At 43.9% G+C, this 15,008-nt stretch overlaps 1 protein-coding gene and 1 long non-coding RNA gene across 10 annotated transcripts in view; one reads left to right on the forward strand and one right to left on the reverse strand.

Annotated features, from left to right (window-relative positions):
• mapkap1 (MAPK associated protein 1) overlaps window positions 1-15,008 on the forward strand; it is a 114,671-nt gene that overhangs the window by 17,146 nt on the left and 82,517 nt on the right. For 6 of the 9 annotated variants that reach the window (XM_061293491.1, XM_061293493.1, XM_061293489.1 and 3 more), the window contains exon 2: window positions 544-845. In XM_061293491.1, the coding sequence (XP_061149475.1) occupies window positions 563-845 (283 nt within the window). In that variant the 5' untranslated portion in view covers window positions 544-562. Of the gene's footprint in view, window positions 1-543; window positions 846-15,008 lie in introns of those variants that run through there. The other 3 variants (XM_061293494.1, XM_061293495.1, XM_061293496.1) reach the window with 2 other exon arrangements.
• LOC133163523 (uncharacterized) lies at window positions 561-14,228 on the reverse strand. The gene is made up of 3 exons (XR_009716409.1): window positions 12,422-14,228; window positions 5,907-11,286; window positions 561-1,107 (listed from the first exon to the last, which is right to left on the reverse strand). It is a non-coding gene; the product is annotated as an uncharacterized LOC133163523 (long non-coding RNA).

The raw sequence follows: 15,008 nt of genomic DNA on the forward strand, positions 1-15,008 counted from the left end.
GAGGGCACTAGGTTGTTGTTGATGGAATCTTGTTGCGTCACCCTTTTCAGTATTCTTTTCCTGGGCCATGTCTTCTCTGCAGCTTCACGTGTAGCTCGTATCGCATTGCCAACTTTACCCCTGTAAGTGGTCCCATTTTCTTTATTATTAGTTGTGTGTTGCTCGTGTTCCCTGCACGTTAAGTTTATTATGGTCGTCGCTGAGACTTTTTTGCAGAGCTCCTTCATCTCTATCAATAAACGTTATGTTAATAAAAGGTATGCGTTCCAAAAGAACCATATTTTCCCTGACAGTCCTCTTTGTGTCTCTTAAAATGGTAATTAAACATTAAAACACCTGCGGCTTATAGTCAAGTGCAACTTTTATATGAACAAAACAAGATGTTCCCCTAATTTTAGCTGTTATGGTTTATAATCACGTGTGTCCTATAGTCCAGAAGTTATGGTATAGTTTTTACTGCTTTTTATTGTTTTTTTACAACTAAAGTTATTTAATGGCTGTTGGTAAAGTTAGGAAAATAAACTAATTTCATTTCTGTCTCAGTTTTTACAAAGGTGAAGAAATGGCCTTCTTGGACAATCCAGCTATTATTCTTGCCCACATCAGACAATCCCACGTGACCAGTGATGATACAGGAATGTGTGAAATGGTCCTAATCGATCAGGATGTGGATCTGGAGAAATGTCATCTGACCCAGGTACCTGGTAGCGGCTATGAGTCAGCAATATTGAGTTCCTTAAATGAGGGATTTGGCTCCATGACAGACGGTTACACTTGTGACCTCTCCCAGTCTATGGACATCACCTCCAGCTGGGACTTTGGCATCCGACGACGCTCTAACACAGGTAGGTTGTTCTTAAAGGCTCTTCTGATGAGCAGGACAGGTTTGTTGTGAGGTCTTTCTTGCACTAATTTGTGCATGGACAGGCAAAAATCCCGCTTTGTGCTGTTTGAAGGGTTTGTGTGACCATTTTGGCCTATTTAAAACTGTTATTGACATTGTTCAAGATAACCATTGAAATCTAGAACAAATATAAATAAATAAAAAATACCAAAATATGCACTCCTCTGGGGCTCTCGTCTTGACAAGTTTGGCTTCAGAAGATCCTACAAGGTCAGATACAATGAATTAGTGGTGGGCGACACGACAATATTAGATTGTGAAATAATTTAACGTGTTGACGATCTCATGAAGCCAAAAAATCAGTAGATCGTCTGTAAGGCACATTGTATCAAGATATACGCGGGGTTGTAAAAGGTATTTAAAGGTAGTAAACGAAATTAGTGAAAAATAAGGCCATTAACTCTTTGCATGCCAAGCGTTTGAAAAAAAAAGAAAAACTAAAATCCCAGCTGGTTTCAAGCATTTTGACTACCGTATTTTCCGCACTATTAGGCGCACCTAAAAACTTACATTTTACTAAAAAAAACACAGTGCGCCTTATAATGCAGAGCGCCTTATATATGGATCAATTGATGAATTTGTTAATCCATACTGGTTGTACACAGTGCTCTGCCAAAATGTTTCAGTACGTTTTAGTACGACTAGTAAATTACAAGGTCGCATCGCTTCCCAACATTACGGCAACTGTAGTCAGGTGGCGTCGCCGAATAGCTGTTGTACCCGCGAGGCTATTTCATTTCAAAATAGGCTGCTCCGTTAATGTTTCAAGTAAATTTACGGATTGATATGGGAGGGAAACATAGGTAAGCAGTACCAATGTGTTAGATCGAACTTTAGTCAGTTCCGATCATTTTAGGAGATAGTTTGAAAAACGCAATTGTTTACACTTTGCTGAGGCTCATGGGAGATTGCGAGCTGAGGCTCATGGGAATTTGCGGATGGCTAATGCTATAACGATAGCTGCTATACGCACCAGGCTATTTCATGTCAAAATAGGCTGCTCTGTTAATGTTTTGAGTAAATCTACGGATCGATATGGAAGGGAAACATAGGTAAGTAGTACCAATGCGTTAGATCGAACTTTAGTCAGTTCTGATCATTTTATAGGAGATCGTTTGAGAAACGCGATTGTTTACACTTTGCTGAGGCTCATGGGAGATTGCGAGCTGAGGCTCATGGGAATTTGCGGATGGCTAATGCTATAACGATAGCTGCTATACGCACCAGGCTATTTCATGTCAAAATAGGCTGCTCTGTTAATGTTTCAAGTAAATCTACGGATCGATATGGAAGGGAAACATAAGTAAATAGTACCAATGCGTTAGATCGAACTTTAGTCAGTGCCGATCATTTTATAGGAGATCGTTTGAGAAACGCGATTGTTTACAGAGGGCTCGTTGGTTATTGGCTAGTGGATGCATACCGCAACCCTAGTCAACCTCAGTTTGTTGTAGTATAGCTTCTATTTTATGCGCCTTATAATCCCTATATATGGACAAAGTTTTAAAATGGGGCGTTCATTGAAGGTGCGCCTTATAATTCGGTGCGCCTAATAGTGCGGAAAATACGGTAATTCCCAACATAAATCATCATGGTTGGCCCGCTAGACGGTGGCACGTCCGGATGACGTCAGCGTCACGTTATCATATCGTTATCAATGGTAGTAGTGATGAAGTCAAGCTATCGAAAAGGATCACCATTACCGTTTTTTTTTTTTTTTTTTTTTTTTAAGTCCCAATGATCGTCACACACGCAGGGAGGCAATGGGTCCCATTTTTATAGTCTTTGGTATGGTCTTAACTAGGCTGGATGTATTTTTTTTTGTTGGCGTTGATTTCTCCGACTGCCCGTAAACGCACCACCGCGCTCCGTGCGCACACGGGAAAGACGCGTGCGGACGTGAAAAAGGCGGCTCTGTATGGGAGAGACTTTGAAGAGGAATAAAAACACCCTTGGAAACCAAAACTTGCCCCTCGTCGTGACTCCGAGCCGCAACAAATGTTTCGGATTTGTGTAGGGTACATTGTGACAGACAGCAAACGAGCAGGTGATCGAGCAAGCGTCTGATACGAGAGCATTGCGGTCGCATGGAGCGTGTTTGAAGTGAACAGCAGAGAAGAAAGGAACAAGGCAAAGTGTTGTGAAATAAAATATTACCTGTAATACGGATTTAGGTAGAGAACTGAACTCTCGCTCTTTATATAGCTGACGTGTCTTGCGCATCCGTTCTGCGCATCTGTAATGGCGGCCTCCGTATAATATCCGGTTTGCGTGTGTGCGCGTGAGCGTGTGTGCGCGTGTGCGAGAGCGAGAGACCGCGAGAGAGAGAGTGTGAGAGAGAACGCTCAACCGTAGCGCGCCGCCGACCGCCCAACTGCACCGCGCTGGTCGCATTATTGTGACAGAGCCGTCGCTGAAATTTAGAAGATATTTTTAAAGTCCTGATGTACTTTCTAAAATTTAAGTGGACCTCAGTGCGCACTGCGCAGGGAGTTTAATTTGGTGCGGTCGCGCAGCCGCAGCGCGCCGGGCGCTCACTGTCGCATTGCTTAAAGAGCGCCTTTGTGTTTTAGGATGAACAGCAGAGACCAAAGGAACAAGGCAGTGTTGTGAAATAAAATATTACCTGTAATACGCATTTTGTTATTTGCTGATTGAAACTGCTAATTAAACTGTGAATTGAAACTAATAGGAAGAAAACAACTCTCGCTCTTTATATAGCTGACGTGTCTTGCACAGCCGTTCTGTGCATTTTATTTCACAACACTTTGCCTTGTTCCTTTCTTCTCTGCTGTTCACTTCAAACACGCTCCATGCGACCGCAATGCTCTCGTATCAGACGCTTGCTCGATCACCTGCTCGTTTGCTGTCTGTCACAATGTACCCTACACAAATCCGAAACATTTGTTGCGGCTCCGAGTCACGATGAGGGGCAACATTTGGTTTCCAAGGGTGTTTTTATTCCTCTTCAAAGCATTTACTCCCGGAAGCCGCGTCAGAAAGCGCGGTGCAGACTCACAAGTGCGTGTACGTACTCCGTAGTACGGACCCGGCGCACTCCGCGCTCTATTTCTATCAGTGCCGAATTTCGAGTGCGGGCTGTGAGGTCAGCATTCTCGTAATTCGCGCACTGAGCTTTCAGATACAGTTTTACGTCAAAGCCACCCACAAACCTTCCCCTGGAATCCCTCCATCAAAATGAGTGGCCCAGGGAAAAGAAAGGTGGACACTGACTGCCGAGTGTTTAAAAAAGAGTTGACAACAAAATTTTTTTTTGCTGAAGTCGGATCAATGCCGTTATGTCTGATATGCCAAGAAACGGTTGCAAGGAGTACAATATTAGCCGTCACTTTGCTACGAAGCATGCTAACTACGCTAGGAGTCAACACATGAACGGGCGGCTACAGTGGAGAGGTTGACAGCTAATTTGAAGACTCAGCAAAACTTTAAACTTTTTTCACCGACAAACTGCGGATCTAAAGTCAAGTACATGGGCAAGTTTATGATGCACCCTCTATTTTCGACTAATCTTAACTTTTAAAGTTTTTAAGGCCGACTTTAAGGAAGTGTTTCCCGTTTCCTCACCTCTGTCACCAGGTGTTTGTGAGTTAAAGCGCTGCTCTGATTTTCAGTAAATCTGTCACCGTGTTGCTTTTTTGATTTCTTTATAAGTCATTTCTATATTAGTACTTTATTTAGATGTATTCTTTCACAGATTCTTCAAGATGATGTATTTGGTCAGAATGTTGGCCGTTTGATGTGATTTCACCTCATTAGATAAACATCTTTCATAAGTGTGACCTGCAGGCGCTGAAGCGATAGAAATTGTTAGTCATACTAACAGTGTCTTATTTAATGAGAATCACTGATAGTAGTTTTTAGGTAAAATAGATTTTTAATTCTGTTAATAAAATGCATTTGTTTCCAAAAAACGTTTTTCCAGTATCCATGCTTTACTTTCCTACTAAAGGCCAAAACCATTTATGCAATGACCTTTAAATGTCGTTTATATTACTTCACACAAACACTACATCCATCTGCTCCTGGTTCGGCCCTCCAGTCAAAATTTAGAACCCAATTCGGCCCGCAAGTCAAAAGGTTTGCACACCCCTGGTGTAGGGGGTTGGCTCAGATGGTTATGCTTTTTTCGCCCCCGAGTGTCGGTCAGAACACAGGAGGGAAGACATGGTTCAGTTTTGATTGCTTTGCTGAATTATTGGCAAAAACGTAACAGGCACTGTGGCTCATAGGTGCATACTGGTAGGCACATGTTTGGTCGTAAGGATGTGAGAGCAGGTGTGTGTAGTGTACACGGGTGAGTCTTTGGGTGTGTGAATGTGATTCTTGTGTGTGTGATTATTGTATGAAGCGTGTGTGTGTGTGTGTTTGTGTGTGTGTTTGTGTTGTCAAACGGGCACTTTTTTTTCGAAGTGCCTCCGGCTCCCCAGTAACGGGTTCAATAAGCCGGGGCGAAGGGACTCGCCCGTAGCTGACCACCCGAGTTAAATTAATTCTACCAGAATCAATGTCATTTCTATACGACGCCAACCCCTTTCAAGTCATCCGACGCGCGAGCCGAGTAACTCAATTCGAGGCAAGTCGCCGGTATGACCGCGCCGTAATGATGGCTCCCTTCGGTTGTTTGATGCTGGTATTACGTTACGGATATTTTTTAGATGCCTTTGTTAAGACCTCAAGGATTCGTTAATTTACTAGAGCGCCCTCGCCCTAGCTGAGCTCAAGATAACTACTTCGAACCAGATCTGACAATTCCTGATGTTAAGGATTAAAGCTGTCTTCACTTTAAAAAGAATTGAACGGATTTAAAGAATGACTATGATAGGGAAATAAAGACATTTTAAAGTTGTAATTACCGCATATAACACCATGCTCGACATACTCAATATGAAATAATCAATACCGAATTAAGGCTCAAGAAGAGATTTAATGAATAAGCAAGAAAAAGAATTGCAAGTCGAAAAAACAAAATAACAAGACTCACCCAGACAGAACGAGAGGAGACTAAAGGTCTAAAATCCTATTTGGTTGAACAAGCCGAGTGATCGGCTCTCCTTTGTTCCAAAATCCGAATTCTGTTTAAAAAAGAAGAAAGGTCTGGCCATGAGGAGAAAGTAAAAGTGGCAACTTCCCCTTTTCTGCCCGGTGGATTTCTCCCCTGCTTTTCTCGAAGCTTAAAATTTGACAAAGTCCAATTCGAAGACTCTGGAAATTCATTTTAGTAGATTTTGGTTCAATCTCAAAAAGAATGCAAAATCCATCTTCATTCTTTTACTCCGGGCAGCGTCACGGCCATCGCCCTGACTAGGAAGAAGCGCGCCCGCTCTGTGTCCGGGCAACCTATTTATAGGCTTCTGGCATTAGCTAATTGGAATTACATCATCTGGCACGTCAGGTGGCCTTCCTGGAAGTTTCTGGAAGTTTCGAGAATGTTCCTTAGCTGATGCCTGTCCAGGCCAGCTAAAAACCACTGGTTGTCTTGGCAACCTTGCTTCAAGCAGAAATCACCGGAAACAGATGTTTCCTGTTTTGCTCGTTCTTTACTTTTAGTATTAGCCCTTAAGTCTCCTCTCAACTTAATGCATTCAGGTATGGATGGAACACCAATGTTAAATACAGGTTGGACAAAACATTGCAACATGAATCACATATATCTTGTCTAATAAAGATCAATCTCAACACATAATAGTACTTAACACAATAATGGGTTCTTCCAACCTAAACACATATATTGATATTGCTCAAGCTGTTGCATCTTAAAATTATGGCATAGCAAATTCATATTCCAAAATTGTGCGTTGCTACGTGCTAGAACAGGTCGTGTCCTCCCAATTGCTAACTATTTAATTTATTAGATTTGTTAATTTCCATCAGGTCACCCCTATGTCAAGCTTTAACACCATCTCCTGGTGAAATTTTGAACTACTACATGTTTTGGGATAGCCAATGTGCCTGGGCCAAATTCGCTACCTAATTTTACACCATCTCGTACCACCATGTCACTTGACATCCCCTCCTTGAATCCCGCAAGCCCCTCCGAAGCAAGCACTCCACGCGGTCCTGAATGAACACGCCGCCGTGATGGACGCTGATGTCGCCGTCGCTGCCGTTGCCATTGTTGTCGATGTTGTCGTTGACGTTGACGCCCCCCTCAGTGATGGCTTGAAGAAGAAGCCGTCACCGGACCAATGTCCGAGGCAAGCCACGACAGGAGCAGCATCGGGTCCCTCTACTCGGGTGTAGAAGTCTTTGGACACAGGATGATGAGCCAGGCTAACAGCCACACACCGGCCACACCGCCAGTGGGACGTGAAGCATTGTGAACCGTCCAGGTGGCTCTAAGCCATGTGAACCAGAGGCCAGATGGTGCGACAGGATATCACTCTGTCTCAAAACAAGGACAACCCATGGTCTCGGTGGGCCGTGGGACGTCTCGAGCTGCGTTGCTGATGTCATCAGGTCAGAGTAGCCACCCCATCTAAGGCGCTCATCTTAGCCTGCTCTCCCAGCTTGACATTAGGGGCAAGCCATTTAAAGACGGCGGGGATGTGGGAAAGCCACAGCTCACTACAACCTTCCGACCGTCCAGGCAAATTTCGACAGATTCAATCTACTAAGAATGCACCTGGGTGCATTCAAAACACGTACTTGTCTGAAACACATAGACGCACAAGTCTAGAACATAGAACGGTCAATCCCTCCGCATGGCAGAGGGACTGGCCGGCAGGTGTTTCGCTCATTTGCTTCCAAAATAAAACCCAAAAATAAAATGGTAGTTGCTATTACAAAACCATTCTACATTATACTTTGACACTCTGACAAATTTTCCTAAACAGGCTTTGAGGAGCCCTGTTAAGAAGACGTTTAAAATTTGAAAAGGAGGAAGTTATCATTACTAACTCCTTTAAAATGATAAAATCAGGACTTATTCTATCTAATTATTTTTGACACTCTCCAATGCCTTCCCAGACAGGCTTTTTGGAGCCCTGTTAAGAAGACGTTTACAATTTAAAAAAGGAGGAAGTTGTCCTTACTAACTCCTTCAACATTATAGAATCAGGATTTATTCTATCGAATTCTTTTTGACACTCTCTGACAAATTTATCCTCCACTTACATTTGCAAATCAAATCTAATGTAAGATTAGCAAAGTTGGCTGGTGCGTTAAACTACCAAATTTACCTGTCTAAATTTGCACCATTCTATATCACCGTTGCTGAGGAGTTACCCCATCAACTCAACATTGCTGGGACAGTAAGCCTACACACTCACTGGTCACCTATTTATCTTGCAAAACATCTGGAGACCCGGGGCCGCAGAGGCTCCGGGAGTCGCCAAAGGTCAGTCCACGTCACGTGTCTTGCCTCCGAAGCACCGATGTCGTCTTCCTCCTGGAGGCTTGGGTCTTTACTTCAGACTCCTTCCACTTGACAACGATGCTCACAAATGCTCACACGGTGCTTCGTCGTCCCTGTTCCAATAAAAAGAGTCACATCGCCTAGGGACACAGCCCCGTGTGGCTCGTCTCAGCAGGTCCAGGGCCCGACCGGCCATTTTTCCGTTCTGTTTTCTTCGTATGATAACCGCACCTTTGCATGCGGCCAAACACACCAAGGCGGGGACAGCTAAGTTGTCAGCTGTAATCTGGTTCTTTTGGTTACATCTTAGCTCGAATCGGGTCAGCTGGCATTGGTTTCAACTGCTCACCCTCTAGATTTTATTCTTCAAGCGTCTTGATCACGCTCACGATTCCTGTTGGCGTCGGCTCTTCTCACAGCTTCCAGCCCTTCATGTCTTGACAAGGAGTCCACAAGCACACCTCTTGTGCTGTCAACTCACATGGGTCCAGCGACATACTGGCCCCCATGGCACAGTGCTTGAAAGTCAATCCGTCTGTTCGCTGTCCTCTGCGACCTGTGCTGTACCTGTTACACAGTTCATGCAAGGCAGCACGAATTGCACTTTCGGAAATCCAGAGCTCCAGCTTCTCCAACTCCTTCCGTGTAGGCACGGCTCTTCCGTGCCCTATCTTCATGTACGGCCGTTACCACATTCTTCACGGACTCACATATGGGACCACTTTCCGCGAGGGGTTTTGTCCCATTTCTCAACTCCTACAACTATAATTATCCTTTCTTGGACGTTTCGATGAACCTTCATTCTTCCAGCAGGCCCCCTCCTAGGGCCCATCCGGTCTTCCTTTCACACCCCCGTAGTCATGTTCTTCCCAAATGGCCAGAACGTCTATGAGGGCTTCTTCACCATAACGGCTGTCGGTTATGACTCTCACGCTCCCTGCGTGTCTGTTCACAACCTCCAACAGTCTTTCTAGCACTGTGGGAGCAATTTCTCTTGCCTGTGCGTCACCGGGCGTTCTTCCCCAACGTCGGTAACCCCTCTTAGGGATGAAGCCCCAATGAGCTTGCAGGTCTCCATCCTTTCTTGATCCGTCTCTTTTCGCAGTGTCTGCTTCTGCGGGCCTGTCTGCAACTCGTTTCCTTTTGACATCTCATCAGTCCTGTGTGTGTGTGCTTGTGTGCTGGACACATGCATATAGCTTTCTTTTTGTGGCAATTGGACTGCCTCTACAACATTTTTTGCTGGCACATGTTCTTCAGTCACGTTTCAATAATCTCCTGATTGTTCACAGCAAAAATGTTTACAATTTTGAAGAAAGAAAAAAAAAAAAGAAAAACTTAAAAAATGTTCAGCTTCTTCTAAGTCAGCCAGCCTCAGAGGTCTTACTCAAGGCTGTCGACAGTTCCCTTTTTCGAGACAGCTGTTTCCTCTTTTTCTTCTTTCAAAGATTCTGATAACTCACTTCCCCAAAAAGAAAAGAAAATGGATTAAAAAAAACAGCTGCCAATATGTAGATTAATCAAAATTCTTGCTGCCTCAACTTTATATAACCTAATCTCTCTTATTTTCCTGTGCAAATACTTGTATAGTCTTGACACAGCCAATCCACTAGTTCTCCTGACTTTAGGATTGGAATGTCTTTATTTCATAATTTTGCTATTTCAGACAGAAAGCTCTCTGTCCTAAAAAAAAGGGGGAAAAAAAATCAAAAATTCTATTAGGGCTAGACCAGTTCCTGTAAACAACTAATCCCCCCACTTTTTTTTTTCTCCCATTTTGCGGTGCAAACCAGACAAACTACAGTCCAGCATATTCTTCAGTGCACCATTATAGCCAATTTCGTCTTACAACACATAACGCCATCAGACAACATAGAAACAAACAAGCAACGCAGCGCAAATGTCATCTTCTCCCCGCTTCAAACACCCTGTGGGAAACACAGACTGTCGCTTTAACACTCTCCCCGAGGACACTCAGCCCCCACTGGGCAAACGGCCTGCTCTGCTCTTCCTCTTTAGCTTTTTCCTTTTTTTCATTCTCTAATACTCCTTCCTCAAAAAGCACACACACTACACAGCGAGGCGCCGCTCCCATGCCAGCTTTACTATGTATTTAGCAAACTCTGGAGGCCAGCTTCGCTTCACAAGCCGCCTCCAAAAAATAGTTGAAGGTTCGAGCTGTCTCCTTTTGAAGCCTTTCCGTGTGCACTCGGAATAGGGACGATACAGCTCTTAGTTACTCAACGGCGCCTTTTGCGTCGCCTCTACTCAGAACACCAATTCGAGAACTCCCGCCTCGCTAATTGATGCTCTCAACGGCGGGATGCACTTTCTGAGTTTCAATGTACCGCCACGCAAGAAACGTGCCCATGTACCGACCCCTCTAGCTTTCGCAAGTTCTGCCGAATACTCTGCGAACAAAACTCATCCTTATAGCAACGTGCTAAGGGGTAGCGGTCACCGTTTACTATTACACAAAACAGTTCTAATCCTCCCATGCTTTAAAATGATCTTTTCTAGGAAACTCTATTCCTTAAAGCGACTGTTTTTATGTCACTCAAGGCCGTTCTGACATTTGTTTGTATCGGTGAGCGGAATTATGACCGTTCCTAGGAAGAAAAAACTGAAAAAACTCCACACATATTCGTTTTGGAGCTGCGGGCAAACATCTATTAATAAATCTTAACTCACAACCCCCCTCCACTCGTTGGCCGCCAAAATGTCAAGCGGGCACTTTTTATCGAAGTGCCTCCGGCTCCCCAGTAACGGGTTCAATAAGCCGGGGCGAAGAGACTCACCCGTAGCTGACCACCCGAGTTGAATTAATTCTACCAGAATCAATGTCATTTCTATACGACGCCAACCCCTTTCAAGTCATCCGACGCGCGAGCCGAGTAACTCAATTCGAGGCAAGTTGCCGGTATGACCGCGCCGTAATGATGGCTCCCTTCGGTTGTTTGATGCTGGTATTACGTTACGGATATTTTTTAGATGCCTTTGTTAAGACCTCAAGTCAAGTCAAGTCAAGTTTATTTGTATAGCCCCAAATCACAAGCAGTCTCAAAGGGCTTCACATAGACAGAAATTGACAATTATTCTCAAAGCATCCCCTGATCTTAAGCTCCCAAAAGGGCAAGGAAAAACTTAAAAACCCCTAGCAGGGGAAAATGAGAAACCTTGAGAAGGGACCACAGATGGAAGGATCCCCCTTTCAGGATCACCAGGTTGAAATGGATGCAGAGAGGGCACAAATGATACAACATGAAAATCAATTAAATAAAAAGTGGATGTCCATGTCACAGCAGAGGGCTGCCGAAGGAGCCCTCAATTGTCCTGGCAGTGCTCTTCGAGGAGGTTGAGCTGCAGTTCCCCTATCCTGAATTGGCCCACGAGAATCCAGATAGCCGCTGTCAGCATGGGTGCCACCTAACCACCTCCCCGGCCGGGGAGGGGGGAGGGAGGGGGTGGAGAGGGAGAGAAAACAAACTCCAGCCGAATCGGCCACTACAGGTTAGTTAAAGGCCATGTCATAGAAATGTGTCTTTAAACGTGTCTTAAATGTTTCTACTGAGGTAGCAATCCTAATATCCATTGGTAGGGCATTCCAAAGCTCTGGAGCCCGAATAGAAAATGCTCTAGAGCCTGCAGACATTTTCTTAGCCCTCGGTGTCGCTAAAAGGGTAGCGTTTTGCGAACGAAGGTTACGAGACGGAACATAAGGAACAACTAGGTCGACGAGATATGAAGGCGCTAAGCCATGCAGCGATTTATAGGTTAATAGAAGAACCTTGAAGTCACATCTTAAATGGACCGGGAGCCAATGTAAGTTGGCTAGTATTGGGGTAATGTGATCAAATTTTCTTGCCCGAGAGAGCAGCCTTGCAGCGGCATTTTGTACTAACTGTAGACTTTTGATGCGGGACTTAGGAAGACCCGAAAATAGTACATTACAGTAGTCCAGGCGCGACGTGACGAACGCATGTATAATAGTTTCCGCATCACCGGTCGAGAGGATCGGACGAATCTTTGCAATATTACGAAGGTGAAAAAACGCAATTCTGGTTATATTCTTAATGTGCTTTTGAAAGGAGAGAGTTTGGTCAAATATTACCCCGAGATTAGTTACAGTATCGCTTTGTCACCTCAAGGATTCGTTAATTTACTAGAGCGCCCTCGCCCTAGCTGAGCTCAAGATAACTACTTCGAACCAGATCTGACAATTCCTGATGTTAAGGATTAAAGCTGTCTTCACTTTAAAAAGAATTGAACGGATTTAAAGAATGACTATGATAGGGAAATAAAGACATTTTAAAGTTGTAATTACCGCATATAACACCATGCTCGACATAGTTAATATGAAATAATCAATACCGAATTAAGGCTCAAGAAGAGATTTAATGAATAAGCAAGAAAAAGAATTGCAAGTCGAAAAAACAAAATAACAAGACTCACCCAGACAGAACGAGAGGAAACTAAAGGTCTAAAATCCTATTTGGTTGAACAAGCCGAGTGATCGGCTCTCCTTTGTTCCAAAATCCGAATTCTGTTTAAAAAAGAAGAAAGGTCTGGCCATGAGGAGAAAGTAAAAGTGGCAACTTCCCCTTTTCTGCCCGGTGGATTTCTCCCCTGCTTTTCTCGAAGCTTAAAATTTGACAAAGTCCAATTCGAAGACTCTGGAAATTCATCTTAGTAGATTTTGGTTCAATTTCAAAAAGAATGCAAAATCCATCTTCGTTCTTTTACTCCGGGCAGCGTCACGGCCATCGCCCTGACTAGGAAGAAGCGCGGCCGCTCTGTGTCCGGGCAACCTATTTATAGGCTTCTGGCATTAGCTAATCGGAATTACATCATCTGGCACGTCAGGTGGCCTTCCTGGAAGTTTCTGGAAGTTTCGAGAATGTTCCTTAGCTGATGCCTGTCCAGGCCAGCTAGAAACCACTGGTTGTCTTGGCAACCTTGCTTCAAGCAGCAATGACCGGAAACAGATGTTTCCTGTTTTGCTCGTTCTTTACTTTTAGTATTAGCCCTTAAGTCTCCTCTCAACTTAATGCATTCAGGTATGGATGGAACACCAATGTTAAATACAGGTTGGACAAAACATTGCAACATGAATCACATACATCTTGTCTGATAAAGATCAATCTCAACACATAATAGTACTTAACACAATAATGGGTTCTTCCAACCTAAACACATATATTGATATTGCTCAAGCTGTTGCATCTTAAAATTATGGCATAGCAAATTCATATTCCAAAATTGTGCGTTGCTACGTGCTAGAACAGGTCGTGTCCTCCCAATTGCTAACTATTTAATTTATTAGATTTGTTAATTTCCATCAGGTCACCCCTATGTCAAGCTTTAACACCATCTCCTGGTGAAATTTTGAACTACTACATGTTTTGGGATAGCCAATGTGCCTGGGCCAAAATCGCTACCTAATTTTACACCATCTCGTACCACCATGTCACTTGACAGTGTGTGTGGTTCTGCAACAGACCAAAATGCAGAACGTAAGTCGACTTCTGACGTCACACAACACTAGTAGACGGCACACATTACATCACTAACTGGGCGTAACGGTTCGGCTATACTAAATAACCATAATGAGATACTCTCGGCAACACACCAAACATAAGTCATCGAAACAACAAAATACATTTGGTGGCGACCGTTAGTTGCCGTGCCACTGCGTAACGGCTACTCGTAGGATGCGAGCCAAACTTCAAGGAGCGTGCTGTCAATCAAACGGCACACACACAAGGCAAACTGCGGACAAAGGGCACAACAGTGGACACTTGTAACAATGAAATACTCACTTTGTGTCAAAGACGCACACGATCACAGCAACTTACTCAGTCGATACCAGCAACCTTTAACTTACCGCTGCGCACAAGTGCATGGGTATAATGTCTGTACCCCGAATGTAAGACGGCCCCCACTTTTTAAGTCTTATTTCAATGCAAAAAACCATCATCTTATACCAATACGGTATATCTTTATTAGGGCGTTATTGTTGTTTTATTCGCCTGTGAAACGAATTAATTGAATTACAGTGTATTATTATGGGAATATTTGATCCAACATACGACTACAGTCAAAACCTCGGTTTTCGAACGTCCCGGTTCTCGAACAAATCGGAATCCGAAGGAAAAATTTTAGATTTTATTTCTGCTTCGGTTGTCGAACGAAATTCGGAGGTCGAACCTCGCGAGATAAGCCGAAAGGACCCGAGAAAACCCGACCGCGCGGCCCGGATGCCGACTGACTCTGTTCGTTATTGTATTTTCGTTACTTTGAAGATTATATTAACCCCTAATCATACCTCCAAAGAAAGCAAGTGAAAGCAGTAACACCATCCTAAAACACAGACGCTCTTAAAGCAATGCGACAGTGAGCGCCTGGCGCGCTGCGGTTGCGCGATTGGACCAAATTAAGCTCCCTGCGCACTGAGGTCCACTTAAATTTTGGAAAGTACATCAGGAGTTTAAAAATATTTTCTGAATTTCAGCGACGGCTCTGTCACAATAATGCGACCAGCGAGGTGGTTGCGCGGTCCGCGGCGCGCTACGGTTGCGCGATCGGACAAAAATACGCAAATGAAAAAATGCTTAAAAAAGGCGTTTGTTTTAGTCTTTGAACCGATTACATTTTTTTCCATTATTTGTAATGGGAAAAATAGATTCGGAATTCGAACGATTCACTTCTCAAACCGCCTTCTGGAACGGA

The sequence above is a fragment of the Syngnathus typhle genome, linkage group LG12, assembly GCF_033458585.1.
Source record: "Syngnathus typhle isolate RoL2023-S1 ecotype Sweden linkage group LG12, RoL_Styp_1.0, whole genome shotgun sequence".
Lineage (NCBI taxonomy): Eukaryota > Metazoa > Chordata > Actinopteri > Syngnathiformes > Syngnathidae > Syngnathus > Syngnathus typhle.